The 18,815-nt window shown below is 46.3% G+C and overlaps 1 protein-coding gene across 8 annotated transcripts in view; it reads left to right on the top strand.

Moving 5' to 3' along the window:
* Positions 1-4,197: 4,197 nt before the first annotated feature.
* Positions 4,198-18,815, top strand: part of STRIP2 (striatin interacting protein 2) — a 56,926-nt gene continuing 42,308 nt past the window's right edge. For 6 of the 8 annotated variants that reach the window (XM_032643610.1, XM_032643607.1, XM_032643606.1 and 3 more), the window contains exons 1-8: positions 4,219-4,375; positions 10,324-10,393; positions 13,418-13,492; positions 14,501-14,635; positions 15,987-16,107; positions 16,883-16,951; positions 17,143-17,249; positions 17,970-18,097. In XM_032643610.1, the coding sequence (XP_032499501.1) occupies positions 4,235-4,375; positions 10,324-10,393; positions 13,418-13,492; positions 14,501-14,635; positions 15,987-16,107; positions 16,883-16,951; positions 17,143-17,249; positions 17,970-18,097 (846 nt within the window). In that variant the 5' untranslated portion in view covers positions 4,219-4,234. Of the gene's footprint in view, positions 4,376-10,323; positions 10,394-13,414; positions 13,493-13,642; positions 13,952-14,500; positions 14,636-15,986; positions 16,108-16,882; positions 16,952-17,142; positions 17,250-17,969; positions 18,098-18,815 lie in introns of those variants that run through there. The other 2 variants (XM_032643605.1, XM_032643611.1) reach the window with 2 other exon arrangements.

Here is an 18,815-nt window from a genome sequence, read left to right as displayed (position 1 = left end):
CACTCATAAATATCACCCTTCCCCCACTTCCCACCCCATTATGTGTATAAAGAACCTGCCTTCGTAAAGCGACTACTCTGGGGGAGTTGAGAAGTATAGGCTTAAGGCAGAGAAACTAAAGCTTGGATCTTGGTCCCCCAAGCCCTCTGTGTGCTGCCATAAGCTGGAGAGCACAAAAAGGAGCCTCCTGTGGTTTGGGACCAAAAGACCCTGACTACAGGACCTGACTATGACATCCAACCAAAGAGAAGAAAGAAATGAATCTAGCAGAGAATTGTCTCTAAGTCAGGTTTTGCCCGAGTAAATCATAACCAGAGGATGAGTCCAACTGCCTGTTCTTTCTCAACTACCAGTAGAGTAGCCATTTTTGAGAAATAGCTACTAAAGATAGCTACTTTCTTTAGTTGACAACCTAAACAAGTTCTATATCCTGTATGCAAGATGTTTTCTTCCCTATCAGAATCTCATGCCACTTTGACTTCTGTTTGTCTAAACTAAGGGCCACAGGGCTGGAATAGCCTGGGCAATTGGTAATGGTTCAAAGGTGGCCCATTCTCAAAGGAGAATGCAGCAGCTAGCATGGAGCCTGTAAACCAGCTGGCAGGATTTGCTCCACTACAGCAAGGTTGTTTTGTTGTGTTTTTTTGCGGTACGTGGGCCTCTCACTGCTGTGGCCTCTCCCATTGCAGAGCACAGGCTCCGGACGCACAGGCTCAGCGGCCATGGCTCACGGGCCCAGCCGCTCTGCGGCATGTGGGATCCTCCCAGACGGGGGCACGAATCCGTGTCCCCTGCATCGGCAGGCGGACTCCCAACCACTGAGCCACCAGGGAAGCCCTACAGCAAGGTTTGACTCCTCTTTTGTGTAGGATGGAAACTTGAGTGCCTCGGTCTTAATTTCAGATTCACAGGGTAATCCCAGGCTGCCCACTGCTGTGCAGTTTCTCAATCTCGTGATGTTGTGGAAAGAGCTTGGAGTCAGGCTGACTTGACCAGCTCTACCATTTACAAGTTGTGTGACTCGGCCAAATTATATAACCCTTCAGAGCCTCAGTTTTCTTGCCTGTGAAATGGATAATGCTTATCTCCTAAAGATTTAATGACCTGATTTAATTTTTAAAATACTGCTTACAGACCCAGCAAACACTAGGTACTACATAAATATCGATTCCTTGTCTCAGCCTAGGGCCCTACAGCCTGAATTGCCTCATTACACCCACATGTGCTCTTTATAGGGCAAAGAGGGTATTCTTATCCTTTTTCTGTTGTACTATTTTATCCTGGCTGCCCGATACCCTCAAAAACTAGGTATTTTAAGACTTCCTGCAATCTTATTTTAAAGCTTTTTCAATGCCAGGTGTTATCTATATAATCACATATCCAAGCAACCTCTGGATTAAAGTGGAGTGCTTATATGGGGAAAGGGGTATGTTTGGTCCTTGTAACTATACCTATTTATACCTCTAGCCCTCTGCCAGCAGCTTCAGAATACCTGAGTTTGGGGACAAGGGAAAGTGGTAGTGTAGGTTTAAAAATAATTCCACACTGGAGCCATCTCTGCAAGATGTGGACCAGTCCCTAATTAGCTCCAAGGTATATTTACGGGTACCTCTGTGGTCAGTGGTGTTGATGGCTGTCACTTCTTTGTTGACAAATAAGCTAAAAGAAATTGAGTGTGTGCCAATTACATGGCCCAGAGTTTCAAAGTTTTCAGTTAATCTGTTGTTTCTTGTTACTTCTTCCAGTAGTTGTTTCCAGATATCTTCCTCCTTATGATAAGCTCTGAAAGTCTGGGCCTCTAATGATTAGATAGATGTCTGATCTTTACTGGCTCCCATTCTACTGCAGTGTGGAAAAGATACTGGATTGAGGTCTCTCCCCATGTTGATTCTTTGCAATCTCCATAGCACTGCTTTTTTAAACCCCATCTCCCAAAGTGAAGCCAGATGGAGCTCTAGGCTCAGCAAATGGCTTTACATAAAGGCCAGAGGGGACTTGAGAGCTGTTGTCCTCAATTCTACTCCCAACTGAAGATTACTCTGCTCCCTTGGCCCTAGGGATAGGTTGGAAAAAGAACAAAACCTCAAAAGTAGCCACCCTGTATGTCACCATTGTTGGGGATCCTGATGATTGACTAGGCTCACAAAAGAATATGAAGTTCTGGGCTTGTCAGTCCTAGAGCTCTGACTGCTTAGGAGGAGATATACTGGGAAGAGGGAAGGTAGAAAATAATTTTATTAAGAAGCCCCAATGGGTTGTGCTGTGGCAGGTTTACCACACTGAAGCAGTGATGAGCTAGGTGTGGGTTGTGAATTTTAAAGCAGAGTATGAATCTTTAAGAGTTTAACAAAATTATACCCTGAAAAAAATTCCAAAATCAAATAGTTTAGGCCTTGAGCCAGAGACTTTCTTAGAAATTCATATCAATTCAATTCTGTTTAAACCAGTAGGTCTCAACCACAGAAGATTTTGCCCCCTGCAACCCCACCCAGGGATATTTTGCAATATCTGGAAACATTTTTGGTTGTCACGGTTAGGGGGAGGGTACTGCTGGCATCTCGTGAAGAGAGGCCAGGGATTCTGCTAAACATTCTACAGTGCACAAAACAGCTCCCCACGACAAGACATTTTTCAGTCGACAGTACAGAAGAAACCCTGTGTTAAACACACAGAAATGAGCAATACACAGATGAACAAAAGCTACTCTCAGAGAGCTTATATCCAGGTTGAGGTGGGTGGGTGGTGGGAATGGGAGAGGAAAGGGAAAATTGTGGGTGGGTACAGTAAGGAGATGTTGGAGACCAGGGAGAGAAAGGAACTCAGAAATCTCCAAGGAGTGCTCACTCTCAACTCTGTCTTGATCTGTCACCTATTAATTAGCAGAGGAAAGTGTGAGGGAGAGGTATGATACAAGAAGGGGGGATAATTCCTTTGGGCCCCTTACTTTGAGGATGTAGTAGAAAATATAAGGATTGTGGATCCAGGCAGACTTGGCTGACACCAGCACAGCCTGAGTAGGTTGATGAGGGTCAAAAGAAAGGCTTTCTGGAGAAGGAGGTGATGACTAAATAGAATTTTTAAGGAAGAATAGAAGTTAGCCAAGAGAAGAGCAGAGTTTCCTCCAGCGAGAGACACTGAAACAAGATATTAGAATATGATACCTTGGAACTGCAAGCAAGGAGTAATTAGTCTCTGAGAGTCCCGGTTTCCTTGTCAGTAATATTGGATTAGTGAAAACAACCTGTAGGAGAGATATATCTGGAAAGAGTCTAGTGCAATGCCTGGAACAAAGTGGCAGTTCAACAACCCCCCCCAACTTGTTTGGGGCTTCTATTACCATCCCAGACTGCACACATATTTACTGTAAGACGCTTTTTACGTTAAGTTCCAAAGTGGGCAAACCACACAGCCTCATTTGCCCCAGGTAACACTGAGCCCTTAGGAAGGATCTTAGAATGAAGGAAAGGACTGGGGAACAGGTGGCGCTGGGGATTTGTACTCCAATCAACTTTTACTCCCTAGCTCACACCATGAGGAAGATGCACCCCTTCAGCAGAGAAAGGCAGATGGCCAGGAACAGCCCGGAAAGGCACCAGCAATTTCAGTGAAGTAAAAACGCCCCACTCCACCCCTCAACCCCCAGTCTCCCAGTCAAGCCCTCACTCCGAGTGGAATGAGTTCGCCTCTGAAATCTCAGCTTCCAGAGAGGGAGAGTCGCTCGTTTCCTGCGGTGTCCCTGGCCACCCGGCGGTGCCATCCCTCCCCTTCGACTGAAGCGGGATTTGGAAAGTATTCAGGAGCCAGGACTTGGGGGCAGAGGTCTGTGATACTGGGGAAACGAAGACTGCAGTGGAGCAGCAGGCAGAGACTAGAGCTCCCCAAAACGATCGCTATTTGGGATGGGGTGAGGGCTGAGGGACACCTAGTGAGAAGCAGAGCTGACCACCTAGAGCTCAAGGCCCAGGACGTGGGAGGTGGAGCTAAGAGCCGACCACGGAGTGTCAGGCTACCAGGGACGCCGCGGGAGTGGGAAAAAAAATCCCTTGAATGAGCCCCCTCCAAGTCCCGCTCAGAGAGGTTGAACAGCCAATCGCGATGCAGGGTGGGGCTGCGGATAAAGGTCTCAACCAATAGCTGTGGAGGGGGCGGGGCCTGGCTCCGGCGCGCGGCGGCTGTGGGGTAACCCCTGGCAGAGAGCGCAGAGCGGCAGAGGGGAGCTGCTGACGAGAGCCGCATGGAGGACCCCGCGGCGCCCGGGTCCGGGAACCCGCCTGCCAATGGCTATGGCAACGGCAACGGCAACGGCGGCGGCAAAGGGAAGCCGGCGGCGCCTAAAGGCCGGGAAACGTTCAGAAGCCAGCGGCGGGAGTCGGAGGTGAGGAGCCCGGAGAGCTTTCAGTTGGGGCCGGGAGACGCCCGGGGCGAGAAGCGTTGGCTGAGGTGTTTCGGTCGCGTGCCCCTCCGCCGCCGGGAGACCCCTGCGCGCCCCGTGCCGCCTCTCGGAGCGGGCGCCTGCTGGGCACGCCGCAGCCTGAACTCCGGGCTCTGCAGCCCCTGACCCTCTCCGCCCGTCTCCTGCCGCGGGTCTGGGGCTTTCTAGCCCTCTGGCCTCCCTCGGGGGGCGCGAAGATAGAGCGTGATATCCAGCGTCCGGGATACTTTCACATATTTATCTCACTTAATCGCTGTAGCCCTCCGGAGTGGTAATTCTTAAGGCCGATTTACGGAGGAGGAACAGGCGCGGAGAGGTGAAGTGAGTGGCCTGAGGGGTGGGAGGCCGGAGGCCGGAGCCCGGCCGCAGTGAAAAGGTCGGCGTGGGGGCAGCCGCCCTCCCACCCCGAGGCACCCCGAGCCGAGCAGAGCAGCCGCGTGACTTGGGCCCTTCCCCTTCCCCCCGTGTGCTGGCGAGCCCTTGAGGGAGCACTTTCCACGGACATCAGGCCCCCTCCCCGTAAGGGTTAATGACACAGGAGTCAGGCGGGGCAGTACCAGAGCGGGTGGATGGACCCCCCCCCCCCCACGATACAGACCCACAGAGGGGAGTATGAATGTTCCCTCTTCTTAAAAGAAACCCTAACTAGGAGGATGAAAGGAGTGAATTAACATTCACTCCAACCCCCTCATCCAGCCAGCTTCCATCAGCTAGCCAAGAGCAGAACCGGATCTGAGCGGGGAATCAGACCACAAAATGTCAGGTGTGGAAGGGTCTGTAGAGGTCACCGGGTTTTAGCCCTTGCTTTGACGGAAGTGGGAGACAAAAGTAGCTTGCCGAAGGTCATACATCTGGCACAGTGGCCAGGGGTACCAGGCTTTGGGTTCAGTCAGAGCAGGTTTTGAGGTTTTGAATCCCAGCCCTACCATTTACTCTTGGTGTGACTTTTGGCAGATTGCCAGCCTCTGAGCTCCAGTTTCTTCCTCTGTAAAAAGAGGTTAATACTACCTGCCTCAGAAGGTTGCGATAAAGTCAAAATGAGATAATTGAATATGAAATGTTTAATTCAGTGCAGGCACGGTGCATGTAGTTGGTTAGCGCACAGTAGCTCTTAGTACTATATTATCATCATCATCAAGGGACAGAACTGGTAGTAGAAGCCAGATCTTAGGCATCACAGTCCACAGTTTACCATTTGAACTGTATTTCAGTTTCAAAGGGATTTCATGTATGCTTTCCATTTTGATACAGACAAGCAGGAATCCATCCCATTTTATAAAAGAGAGAAGTGGAGGAGGTGAAAAGACTGGCCCAAAATCACACCACCTTTCAGAGGCAGAGCTCAGCCCTCCTGCCATACTGGATCAGGGTTTTATGCACCATATCATCTCCCTCCCTGCCTCAGTACGAATCTGGCCTTTTAGGGCACCCTGTTTCTCCTTCCCCCATAGAGACATCGTTCTTGTTCAGATGGTTTTTGGGGGGTGGGGCAGGGGGATGAGTCTTTTATTAATTTAACAGTTGTTGAGTTCTTTCTATATGCCCAGCACTGTTTTAGGTGCTAGGAATACAGCGGTCTCTCCACAGTCGGGGTGCAGAGACAGTGTGGGAGTGAATAAAATAATTTCGGAATGATATGTTCTATGGGTGAATTAAAACTCCTCTTGAACCAGGAGGCCTTTTCCCTACCTATCAAGTCTTCCTTCAGGAAAAGGCTCTGATAGTTTTACTCTTGCCAGTGAGTTCAGTATCCAGAGACTCAGAGCTTTCCACCTGCACCACAGTTTACCGCCTGATTGTCTGCAGCTGCACTTTTCATGTGGAAATGAACAACTGCAGTGATCCTCACCATCTGAGCTTATTGCCTGCCCAAAGGTTGGCCGGAAACATTAGCTTTCCTTCACCTTCCACTGCAGCAGGAGAGCTGCTCTTACCTGTCAATACGTCCCCTATCACAACACCCGGGTGCCGGACTCTCTGCTGACTCTCAGATAGATGACTATCTGCTTTTCCTTCCCTCCCTCCTTTTGCATTCCTGTGGAAAACAGTCCTGGGCAGGATGATTTTCTTTCCTCTCTAGGGCTTCAGGAATTTCTGGAAGAGAATTACTGTTGGCACAAGTCAACAGAGCCTCGTACATCACTGTGTTTATAGGGGTACCATAGACCTACCCTCTCCCAATGGCTTAGTGTATGGATATCCTAACCTTAAAAGGAAGCTAGAGAATGATTGTTTGCTTAATAAAAAGATTCTTAACCTAACCAAAAGATTCACCTCAGACCTCTTACAGCCAGATTTCTTGCTTCAGGTCGTTCCCAAAGTCCTTGACAAAGTTTAACTGGTTTGTAGCAAAATGAGGAAAATTCAAGGCATTGAAGTGAGTTTTTCATAAAATGTAGTTCAATACGCTAAATTTAAAGGATGTATGTAATTTAAAACAATGTTTTTCAAACTGTAGGGAGTAACCTGTGAGTTGAGACCAACATTTTTTTTAAAGAAATAGACTAATTGGAAGTACTGGTTTATCACATATGGTAGTGGTAAATATTATTTTGTTAAACTTCTGTTCCAGTTTTGTGTGTGTTGGGACACGACGTAAAGTTTACTTATACTTTGACTTACAGTCAAAAAAAGCTTCACTGCTTTTAATGGCTCTTATTCTGATATTTTTGTCTTTTGCATTTTGGGGGCATTCAACGATTTTTTAAAATTATATATATATTTAAGAGATTTTTTAAGTTTCTACTTAGAAAATAAAACATCAACAACCTTATGTCATTCTCCACCATCCACCTTTTTTTTTTCTTACTGGTCCCTGTAATCCAGAAGTTTAGAAATCTTTGCTATAGTGGATTTAAACATGAATCACCTTTTTGGCAGTGTAAATTCATAAAGTGGTTTTGGAAAACAACTTGTCATGTACAAAGAGCCATACAAATTGTCATAAGGTTTGATGCATTCATTCCCGTTATAAAAATCTGTCAGAGAAGATCCTAAATATGAAAAAAATTTATTAGAGTATTACAGCTTCATGTACATAGTAAAGAAAAATTAAAAACAAATGTGCAACAATAGAGAATTGGTTAAGTAAGCCAATAGACATCTGTCCACTTAGCTGTTTATTTATTTTTAATAAAATTTTTTTTTTTTTTTGGTTGTGCTGTGCAGTTTGTAGTTCCCCCACCAGGGACTGAACCCAGGCCGTGGCAGTGAAAGCCCAGAATCCTAACCACTAGGCCATCAGGGAACTCTTCTCTTAGCTGTTTAAAGTGACAGTTATAATAATATGAGACAGGGACTTTCCTGGTGGTCCAGTGGCTAAGACTCCATACTCCCAATGCAGGGGTCCCTGGTCAGGGAACTAGATCCCACATGCATGCCACAACTAAAGATTCTGCATGTCGCAACTAATGATCCAGGAAACTGCAACAAAGATCCTGCATGTGGCAACGAAGATCCTGCATGCCACAGCTAAGACCCAGCGCAGCCTAAATAAATAAATATTCATTTTTTAAAAAGTAAACCTTTATCTTTAAAAAAATAATAATAGTATGAGAAAAATGCCTTTATAATATATTAAAATCATAAGTAGAGTAAGTAAAATTCTTGGAGTAACCGTCCACATAGTGCTACCAGGTGCTGGATTGTGTGCTAAGTGCTTTTCCTCTATTATCTCATTTAGTCCTTACAATGACCCTATGAATTATCCTCATTTTACAGATGAGAAAACTGAGTACGTCATTTTCCAACAATTCCCTGATACCAATTCAGTTCTGACACTACCCGTAGTTAGCACAGACCCCACAAGTTAAGGGCTCAGTCCTACAAGACTGCCCGCACTTCAGATGTCAGCCACAGTGGAATCCCCAGACTACCTGCGCTTCTGCCTGGCCAACTACAGATTCAGGGGTTACCATGACTGTCCCCCTCAGGTTCGATAGATTGCAAGAACAACTTGCAGAACTAAGAAAAGTGCTATATTTATGACTACAATTTTATTATAAAGAATACAACTCAGGAACAAAATGAAAAGAGGCATAGGACAAGGTATGGAGGTGGAGTGGTGCAGAATTTCCATGCCCTCTCTGTGGCATTACCCTCCTAGCACATTGGTGTGCCCAAATCACATTGTTTCGGAGTTTTTTTGTTTGTGTTTTTTTGCGGTACGTGGGCCTCTCACTGCTGTAGCCTCTCCTGTTGCAGAGCACAGGCTGTGGACATGCAGACTCAGCGGCCATGGCTCACGGGCCCAGCCGCTCCGCGGCATGTGGGATCTTCCCGGACCAGGGCACGAACCCGTGTCCCCTGCATCGGCAGGCAAACTCTCAACCACTGCACCACCAGGGAAGCCCCAGAGTTTTTTTTTTTTTTTTTTTTTGCGGTACGCGGGCCTCTCACTGTTGTGGCCCCTCCCGTTGCGGAGCACAGGCTCTGGACGCGCAGGCTCAGCGGCCATGGCTCACTGGCCCAGCCGCTCAGCGGCATGTGGGATCTTCCCGGACCAGGGCACGAACCCGTGTCCCCTGCATCGGCAGGCGGACTCTCAACCACTGCGCCACCAGGGAAGCCCCCCCAGAGTTTTTATATGGAGTTTCGTTACCTAGTCATGGTTGGTCAAACCACTGGCCACTTGATTAAACTCAGTCTTCAGCCTCCTCCCCTCCCTGGAGCTCCTTTTTTGAAATTCTCACTCTAAGTCACCTCATTAGCATAACCTCAAGTATGGTTGACAGGAGCTCCTTATGAATAACAGGCACTCCTACTACTCAGGAAATTCCAAAGGTTTTAAGAGCTCTGTGCCAGGAAGGTGGGTGATGGGGCAAAGACCAAATACATTTTTTATACTACACTGAGGCACAAAGAGGTTAAGTAACTTGTTCAAGATCACATAGTATGTGACAAGACCTGGCATTCAAAATTTTTTTAATTCATATTTATTAATATATTGGTAGGAAAAATCTATCCCAAAATGCTTAAAGAGGTTCGGGTGTAGGATTATATTAAAAATACTTTTAAAAGGGTATTATAGGGCCTTCCCTGGTAGCACAGTGGGTAAGAGTCTGCCTGCAAATGCAGGGGACACGGGTTTGAGCCCTGGTCCGGGAAGATCCCACATGCGGCAGAGTAACTAAGCCCAAGAGCGCCACAACTACTGAAGCCTGCGCACCTAGAGCCCGTGCTCCGCAACAAGAGAAGCCACCGCAATGAGAAGCCCGCGCACTGCAATGAAGAGTAGCCCCGCTCGCCGCAACTAGAAAAAGCCCACACACAGCAACAAACACCCAATGCAGCCAAAAATAAATAAATAATTAAAAAAAAAAAAAAAGGGTATTATAAATTTTTACATACAACATCATAGGAAATCTAGCCTTTAGTACAATTTGAAGTGGAAATGCTACCTTATTTGACAGTCCTAAAATTGTGGAATATTGGAACTAAGGACACCTTTTTATATATGAGGAACTATGATCCACAGAATGAAATCATACAAAATCATACAATGGGTTAATGACAGAGCTGAAGTCAGAATCCAGTTTACTTCTTTTGTTTTCATCCGTCTTGTTTTTCTAGAGATTAGCTAGATGTTCTTCAGGTCTGTGTTTATGTAGATCAGATATGGGCACAGATTGTAGCTTTCATATCTGTTCATGATCCTGGTCCTTTGCCCAGAGTTTCTGATTCTATATAGGAATCTTCAGCCCAGCCCCACACTGAGCCTCTAATTTTGGCTTGGAGGAGGGTACTTCTTGGATGAAAGGCCCAGATGGAACTCTCCTAGTTGCCTTCTTCCTCTAACTTTGGCCTCCAAGAGAGGTGGAAAATGAAATGAGGGTGTGATCTCCTTTTGTCAGCCTTTTCCCCAAGTTACCACAAAGATTTCTCCATTACAGGGCTCTGTGGACTGCCCTACCCTGGAATTTGAGTATGGAGACACAGATGGGCACGCAGCAGAGTTGTCAGGTATGAGATAGATGGGTCTGTAAAGAGTGGAAGGTTGGCCAGGAGGAGAGGGAAGATGCCTGTGCTCTCCCCTGGCAGCTTGTCTGTTCTCAGCAAGTGGCTATAGAGCACAGGCTGTTCTCCACATTCCCACTTCTCTACACCTTCCAGTGGTCAGTATCTCTTTGTTTGCTTTCACATTTCTTTCTGTGAATGCTTCCCTGGCTATGTATGACATTCTCCATTCTTTCATTCTATCCCTGTTTTCTGCTCACCCTTCTTTAATTCTCTTTTGGTGCACTCTCAAATCTGTTTTCTCTCCACCTTCTCCCCATTTCTCCTTTCTTTCTCTTCCCATAGTCACCCATATCTTTTGGGTGCCCCTTTCTGCCACCCACTCCATTGCTTTCCCATTCCATCTCTCTCTCCTTTTCTATTCTACGTCCATCTCACCCCCTTCCCCTAATACTTGCCCCTTATTAAAGTCTCAGCAATGTCTGAAGAAAAACTGTGTAGACAACTGGCCAGCTGAGCAAAGCTGAACATGTCATCTATATCCATCACAGTGGAGCTCTGCTTGGATGTTTCTGAGCTGGGGTTGAGTGATCCCATTCTTCTTTCAGTGCTGGACTGCTTCTCTCTGGATTTTTAGCTTGGCTAAACGTGGTCTCCTTGCATTAAGGGCCTCCGTGTTACATGTGCTACAAATGCCAATTATTAATAAATGAGCTTTGGGTGGAAATTATGTGAAAGTTAAATATTCTGTCACATGAAAGTGACACTTTAAGACAGGCTTTTTCAGAGAAAAGAGACAAATGCTTTTAAAGAAGTTCTTGTGAATAAACATAGGGAATAAATTTTGTGATGAGTGACAGAAATAGAGAGCTAAGTTTAATAACTAACCAAGGGTTAGAATCCAAAATATGAATACACACGTACACACACACATAGAGAGAGAAAGAAATGAACATCCCAATAGAGACTATAGATAAATGGTCAAAGAATATGAATAGGAATTCACAGAACAGAAAACCATGTGGTCAGTAAATATATGAAAAGATATTCAATTATGTTAGGAAATGGGGAAAAACAAATTAAAATGGTGAGATATTATTCAACAATCATCAGATGCAAAATTTAAAAGCCTGGGGTTGGTGAGGGTACAGAGAAATGAGTACTTTTTATACATGGCTTGGCATGAGGGAACAGAGTATAGAATTGGAAAGCAGTTTGGTTATATCTAGCAAAGTCGAATTCACACGTATTATGACCCAACGATTCTAGATGTACACTTTAAAGAAATTCTTGGGCCCAAGAAAACACTTACAAAAATGTTTATTGTCGCCACTGTGAAAAATTGAAAACAACTTAGTAGGGGAATGGAGAAACTGCAGTATATCAGTATATTAGGCTACTGTATAGTCATTAAAATAATTGATCTATATCAATATGCTTCAGTGTCAATAAATATTAAAAATATATTAAAGGGGAGAAGAAACGGTGACAAAATAATTTATACAGGCATCAAAAAAACTGCTTGAACACACAAGTCTAAAAGATGTTTCTAGGAAGTCTAGTGGCACACTTGATTGAGAACCGTGTCAGTTAAGTGAATGGATGTGTTCATCACACTGCTTTTCATGTAAGCTATTGAAAGACATAATAAAAAATGCTTCTAAGAAAAAATAATTTATACAGTATGATACTGCTTGGATAAAAACTTGAAAAACAGAACAATATCACGTGTTGTTTACAGGCACATAGATATGTACTAAAAGTATAAAACTAGGCATGTGAAGCATACATACCAGTTTCATCATAGTGATCATCTCTAGAGAGGAAAATAAGACTGGGAAGGAAGAGGGGACTTTAGCTGTCTGAAGCAAATATGACAAGTGTTAACATTTGTTTAATCTGAGTAGAAGATAAACGCAGTGTCTTTTATGTACTCTGTATTTACCTGTAGTATATGAAAGTTCATGATCTAAACTTTAAAAATAAGACAAAAGCAAAGTTCAGTACCTAAGAGCCTTGCTCCCTGTTTTAACTGGGTTTGTGCTCTACTCTTAAAATATATATATCTACACTACTCACTAATGACTGAAGAATTTAACAAACAGAGCTGGGATTTGTTTCTGGTCACTCCAGGATTCTGGAACTCAGGACTCAAAAGCCCTGGCTCCCAGACAAGGTATTTCTTGACCATTAGACAGCTGACTGGAATATAAGTGAATTTCTCTTGCTTTTTGTATTATCTGTGACCTTGTTAAATTTCCAGCAAGGGTCTTAGTTAGGGAACAGAGTTTTGAGGAAGCACCTATTGGCTTAATGACTTCACTTCTTTGTTCTCTGTAAGGTGAGCATACTTGTGTAATGTTCTGCTGTGTGTGTGTGTGTGTGTGTGTAGGAAAGGACATTTTTATTTCTCATAAGCTGTCTGCATTTTGTATTGAGAGGCTGCTGTCAGCAAAGTTAGATTTTCCTGGGCACAGGCCGCCCTTTGGCAATCAAAGCTGCTTCTGTATGGTTTGATTCTGCCTCTGCCCGGGTGGCCGTGGGCAGGAACATAAACTTCTGTACCCTTCGAGGAAACTCAGCAGGGAGAGAATGAACTGGCTCCTTGAATAGCACAAGGATCTTGCCTCTAAACTTCAGGAGTTGTGTTGCCCCCTTTTTCCCTAGAGACAGGATTAGTCCCAGTCTGGGTTGACAAGCAGAAGGGGTTGCAGCCCTAAGAACCAGCAGTGATGACATTCAGCCCTCTCTGTTCCAGCCCTCCTCCTGGCCCTCACCAAATGTCGGAGCCTGCCTTCTCTGCTGTAGCAGCCAGCTGGCAGGAGGAGGACAGGTTTGATGGTTTAATCACCCAGGGACACAAGTGGCTATTTTTAACTGCTCTGAAAAGGAGGAAGCTGACTCTGGATTGAATTGGACACAGGAATGTGTTGGAAGCTTTAGCTCTTTCATGCCACCTTCTCCACCCCAGGCCCCTTCTGTAAGGATCTGCTGAATGTTTGTGACTCTATCCTATCTTTCCTGCCACAGAATTGTATAGCTACACTGAACACCCGGAATTCACCACTAACAGGAGGTGCTTTGAAGAAGACTTCAAGAGCCAAGGTGATCCCAGACCCTTATTCATAGAGATCTGCTTTTTCTCTCCATGATATTCAAGGCTGATCTAGAAAAAGCCTAAAATAAAGTATGATCCTTCTTCATCCTCTCCATAGCCATATAACTTCTCTATTCCTTTTTGCATATGGGACACAGAGTTTCCTATATCTCAAGTGGAGAGGTCACGGAGTGGAAGCAAGAGAAGCCTGAACTGGGTCCCTTTCCCTGATGTCAAGGGCCCAGAGAACAGAGGAATGGGGAGGTGGGGCTGGACTGGTTCCCTGCTGCCTGGTAACCCTGTGCCCAGCCTAGTCTTCGACCTTAGTTTTCAATCCCTGTCTCCAATTCTGCCTCACTCCTCATAGCATCTGGTAATAATTTCATGTGCCCACCCTGTGATCCACTCAGACCTCCATTTCCTTACTTGGTCAGTGGCAATTCAGTGTTCAACTCAGCAAATGTGTGGTGAGTACCCATTTTGTGCCAGAGATGCAGGAGGCAGGGGTGAAGGTGAATTTACAGTATCTTTAAAGAAATTATAGTCAGATAGCAGAGGGGAGATGTGTATGTCACAAAACTAGCTGAGGCCAAGAGGAAAATGGGAAGTGTCATTAGAGAAGTAAAACGTATCATGGGGGACAGAGCTTCTGGCTGGAGCATTAGTGGGAAAGAGGTGATTTTGTATTGAACCTGTAAGGATGAATAGCAATTGGATACATAGGGAGATAGAGGGAACTCCTTGAGGAAAGGCAGAGAGATAGAACTGTATAGGCTGGGGAGGGGGAAGCGGAAATGGAGGGGATGTGGAGGAAGATGAGGCTCTGGAGTGGGCCAGAACATTTGGGCTTTTTACTTTTCCCATCACTTATTCTTTCTCAGCTAAACAAGGAAAGCTTTCGAAGAGAAGAATTTATTGGGGGGCTGAGATCAGAAGTACATATGCTATCATCAGGAGCCTTTCCAGGAAGGGGAGGCAACAGCTGACACCAGATCTGTATGGCCTTCTGTTCCCAGTGCAGGGTAAGGAGTGGCTGGAGTTGGAGGAAGATGCCCAGAAGGCCTATGTGATGGGACTCCTGGACCGGCTGGAGGTGGTCAGTAGGGAACGGCGACTGAAGGTGGCCCGAGCTGTTCTCTACCTGGCCCAAGGTGAGTGGCCAGCTTTGCCAACTTGAGAGGGGTGGACACTAGAGAGAGAGAGATGGTGTTAGCAGGACTAGGATGAGGCAAGCCACGCTGGGAAAGCAAGGTTCCTGCCTCTTGAGGACAGATCTTGTCATGTGCTAGAAGTAACCTTGTGCTTATGCGAAAGATGAGGAGATGATGGTAGGTACTGTTCTGGATCCCTTGAAATCGGCCTTTCTCTTTCCAGACATGCCAGGATTTCTTATAGGGTTCTTTTTTTCCTTAGCCTGGGCTGTAATCCTATGTGGAGACTAGCAAGAGGGTCACTGTGGCCAGAGCTGACAGTGTACCACCAGCTGAGCATGGAGGTTTCTTTTACCAGCTGTGGCCTGGTTCTGACACTGAGAGGAGGCAGGGAGGGTGCCACCAATTTACACGTGGACCCGCTGCATTGTTTCTCATTGGCATTTAGAAGGTCCAAGCCAACATAGCAGGAGGAGTGGATGCTGTGAGTAATTTGGAGAATCAGAACTCAATGAGATTAACTGAGGAAAGCTTCCCAGAAGAGACCTATTAGCCAGGTGTTGGAAAGAAAAATGAGCCTAGCTGGAGTAGTAAAAGAAAGCCCTGAGGTCAGAAATAAGAGGACTGTTGGCAGAACCAACTAGTTGGGAGCTAAAAAAACTGTAAAAGAAAAATCATAAATGGAGAAGAAAGAGAGTGGACATCTGGTGAAGGGACGACTGCAGTAAACAAGGCAGTGCCCAAGCCTATCTCTTGGGTCTGGCACTCTGGCCAAGTTCCAGCTGCCAGTACCTTCATCTTTTTGCCTGAGGGCTTTCTGTGCAGCCCACATGGGGCAGCCAGGAAGTGCTAGGGAATTAATGTTCTCCCCTAGTCCAGCAGCATTCCTCAGTGACTGCCAGGGGTTAGTGGATGAGCAGCTTGACCACCTCACCCCTCTTGGGTGGGATGATTCTGAGTTGTTTGTTTTATGTTTTCCAGAGCTTCTCCCCACTTGGGATTGAGCTCTTGGCTGCCTTCTCTTCCCTATCTCACTTCCCCACTTCTTTACCGATGGTTCCTGGGGTCAACTCCCAAATAAACTACTTGCACTTGAATCCTTATCTCTGGATCTGCTTCTCAGGGAACTCAAACTTAAGACAAACCAGTGATGAGCACATTGGACCTAACCCTGGAGACTGCTTCTCCTCTCCCCTGCCTCATTCCAGGAAGTTCTGGGGGGCACTTGTCCTTTGTAAACCTAATTGTTGGACAGAGTGTTGGGAGATAGTCTTCAGATCATGGGGCAGGGTGGAAAGAACTGGGATAACCCCCTCCTCCTCAACCCCTGCGGCACTGTCTGGTCCTTTAGGCACTTTTGGGGAATGTGATTCAGAAGTCGATGTACTCCACTGGTCCAGGTACAACTGCTTCCTGCTCTATCAGATGGGGACCTTCTCGGCCTTCCTGGAGCTACTCCACATGGAAATCGAGTGAGAAGCTTTAGGGGAGGGCTGGCGACCCCCTTCCTTGAAGGGTGCCTCATCTCCTATACTGGTTCCCTCACTGTAGAGCCCTCTGTGAAAGCTGGGTCTATTCACACCTCCTCCAAAGCTCACTGACAGTCCCCCTCCATCCAGCCATGGTCTCTGATAGCCTGTCCTGCTCCCTAAGGTTGGGCTCATCAGCAGGCTCTGCCCCACTTACAGCTTCAATCCTGGGCCTCAGGGGCCGATCCTGTATTGCTTTTGTATCCAAATACCTTCTTAGCTCAGCCTAACTGTGGACTCCATGAAGGAAGCTGTTCTACCTGAGAACGTGACCCAAGATGGATGGGACCAATTCCTGTTGCTGTGCCCAGTTCTTTTCCTCATGGTTACAGCTCTAGAGGTGGCCTTATCTGCTGCTACCACTATAGTGACCCCTCATATTGTCTCATGCCTATCACCCAGGAGTTTTAGTGGGGCAAATTCTGTTTATTATTCACCAGGTGTTGCTTAGCATCTGTTTTGTGTCCAGCACAGTACTAGAAACAGCAGGGATTTTAAGAGGAGCAAATATCATAGACCCTGCCCTTGCCTGTCTTCACCACAGATAAGGGTTTGTCTAGGTGGCAGGAGAATTCTATGGGCTTCTCTACCTTAGACCAATTTCTTTAGCTACATAGCCAGGGAATGGCAGGTACTCATGTTTGTGCATATGATAAGTGTGCAACACGGAGTAAAGAGGCCTTACGGGTTCCTGTTTTCTCCCTCATCCCTGTGGCAGCAACAGCCAGGCCTGTAGCAGTGCTCTTCGGAAACCAGCCATCTCCATTGCTGATAGCACAGAGCTCCGGTGAGTGGGCCTGCCCATGGGATTGGAACAGGGGATCGTTAGCAATGGGTTACCTTTGCCCAAATTTCAGACGCACCCAGGCCACTAGAAGTTGCTAATTCCACTGGGTTGGGCCACCACAGAGACCATCCCTGAGATCTATAGGTTGGAAACTGCCTTGGGAACCTCTTGTGACCCTTCTATAACCTCAGGGTGCTGCTGAGTGTCATGTACCTAATGGTGGAAAATATCCGCCTGGAGCGAGAGACAGACTCCTACGGGTGGAGGACAGCCCGGGAGACCTTCCGCACTGAACTGAGTAAGAAGTGGCACTCGAGGTGCCTGTGGCAGAGGGGAGGCATAGCATCTGCCTAGGAGAGACAGACAGTTCTTCTTCGTCTTCTTTTTTTTTTTTTTTAGAACTAACATCCCTTCTTTTAGGACAGAGATACTTTGTGGTGGGCTTGAGGGTCTGGCTTGATTGCCCCTGTGTCTATGAGCTAGGCCCAGTCATATGTCTTCTCTATATCTTGGTTTTGGTTTCCTTGGTTATAAATGGGAATAGTTATCCCTCTCCCATTCGATCACAAATCCCACATGAAGAAAATGAGTTGACTTACCTTGAAAATATGAGTTGGTATTGTCATCAGTCAGGGATAAGATATGAAGGCCTTTGGGATTTTAAAATATATACTATATTTGTTGATGTGGGAAAGTGAGTTGTGATCTACAAAATGCATTGAGTTCCTCAGCCAGGAAGCATCTTTATTACGGTTGATTATCTTTATTACTGTTACTTCTAGTTTGATATCCACCCCCAAGCTTTGGGAACTATGCCATTTTAACTCCATGACCTCCCTTATCCTGCCCTCGGGGGGTTCACTCTGGGAGCTCTCTAAGCCTCCTTCTAAGGACCAAGTACTCAGATTCTTTGCGGGAAGGTGAGTGCCTTCCTCAGCGTCCAGAAACAGGGTTACAGGGACTGGGTCTCAGCTGCTTCATCCTCACTTTCTCACTTGCCTCTCTCCACAACCCCCAGGCTTCTCCATGCATAATGAGGAGCCTTTTGCCCTTCTGCTTTTCTCTATGGTCACCAAGTTCTGCAGCGGCCTGGCTCCCCACTTCCCCATAAAGAAGGTCCTGCTTCTGCTCTGGAAAGTAGTCATGGTGAGTGGCTGATTCACCCCTCTCCCATCTCATCAGATCAGCAGTGCCCTCTGCCACCTCAGTTTCTTCTAGTCTGATTCCAGGAGGCTGGAGCTAGGCAGAAGAATAGGGCAGCTGTTAGCCAGTGGAGGGACAGTAAGGCTGTCCTAGAGAAATCAGATGTTCTGTTTCAGAGTAGGTTACCTATTTCTGTTGGACTGATGGGAGATGCCACTTTCTGAGTTGGGGTGTCATTGCACCTTCTCCTGGTAGAGCTAATGTTTCATGGAAAGAACCCTGGCTGAGAGTTGGGAGATCTGGCCTCTGCTGATACTGAGAAACCTCGGGCAATTCTCTGTGTCTCAGTTTCTCTAGCTGTAAAATGTGAGGTTTAGTGCCTGCTCTCCATCCAGATAAATAGAGGATTTGCTTTTAAAAAATGAAGTCCTCATAAGTGTATGGTTGCAGTTTTGTTACTAATTATTCAACCCTATCCTTCCTCTGACTGGCTGAACAGCATACCCTCCAGGGCAGGCCTTGAGTGATTCTGGGGGGTTATAGTATCTAGATCTGCTCCTTAAAAGGGGGTACATTTTCCTGTTTTTTTCAGTGGAGGCCCCCAGTGGTCCTTTTCCTTATTTCTGGTGATGTTTCCAGCCCTGGGTTAGTAAATAATGCTTTATCCTGACCCCTGAGCTCTGAGGGTTAGTAACCATCTCTGAGACTGGGGATGGTGACC

This window comes from Phocoena sinus, chromosome 9 (genome assembly GCF_008692025.1).
Source record: "Phocoena sinus isolate mPhoSin1 chromosome 9, mPhoSin1.pri, whole genome shotgun sequence".
Classification (NCBI taxonomy): Eukaryota; Metazoa; Chordata; class Mammalia; order Artiodactyla; family Phocoenidae; genus Phocoena; species Phocoena sinus.
Note: the sequence above shows the minus strand (reverse complement) of the source record. Positions and strands in the feature narration are given on the sequence as shown.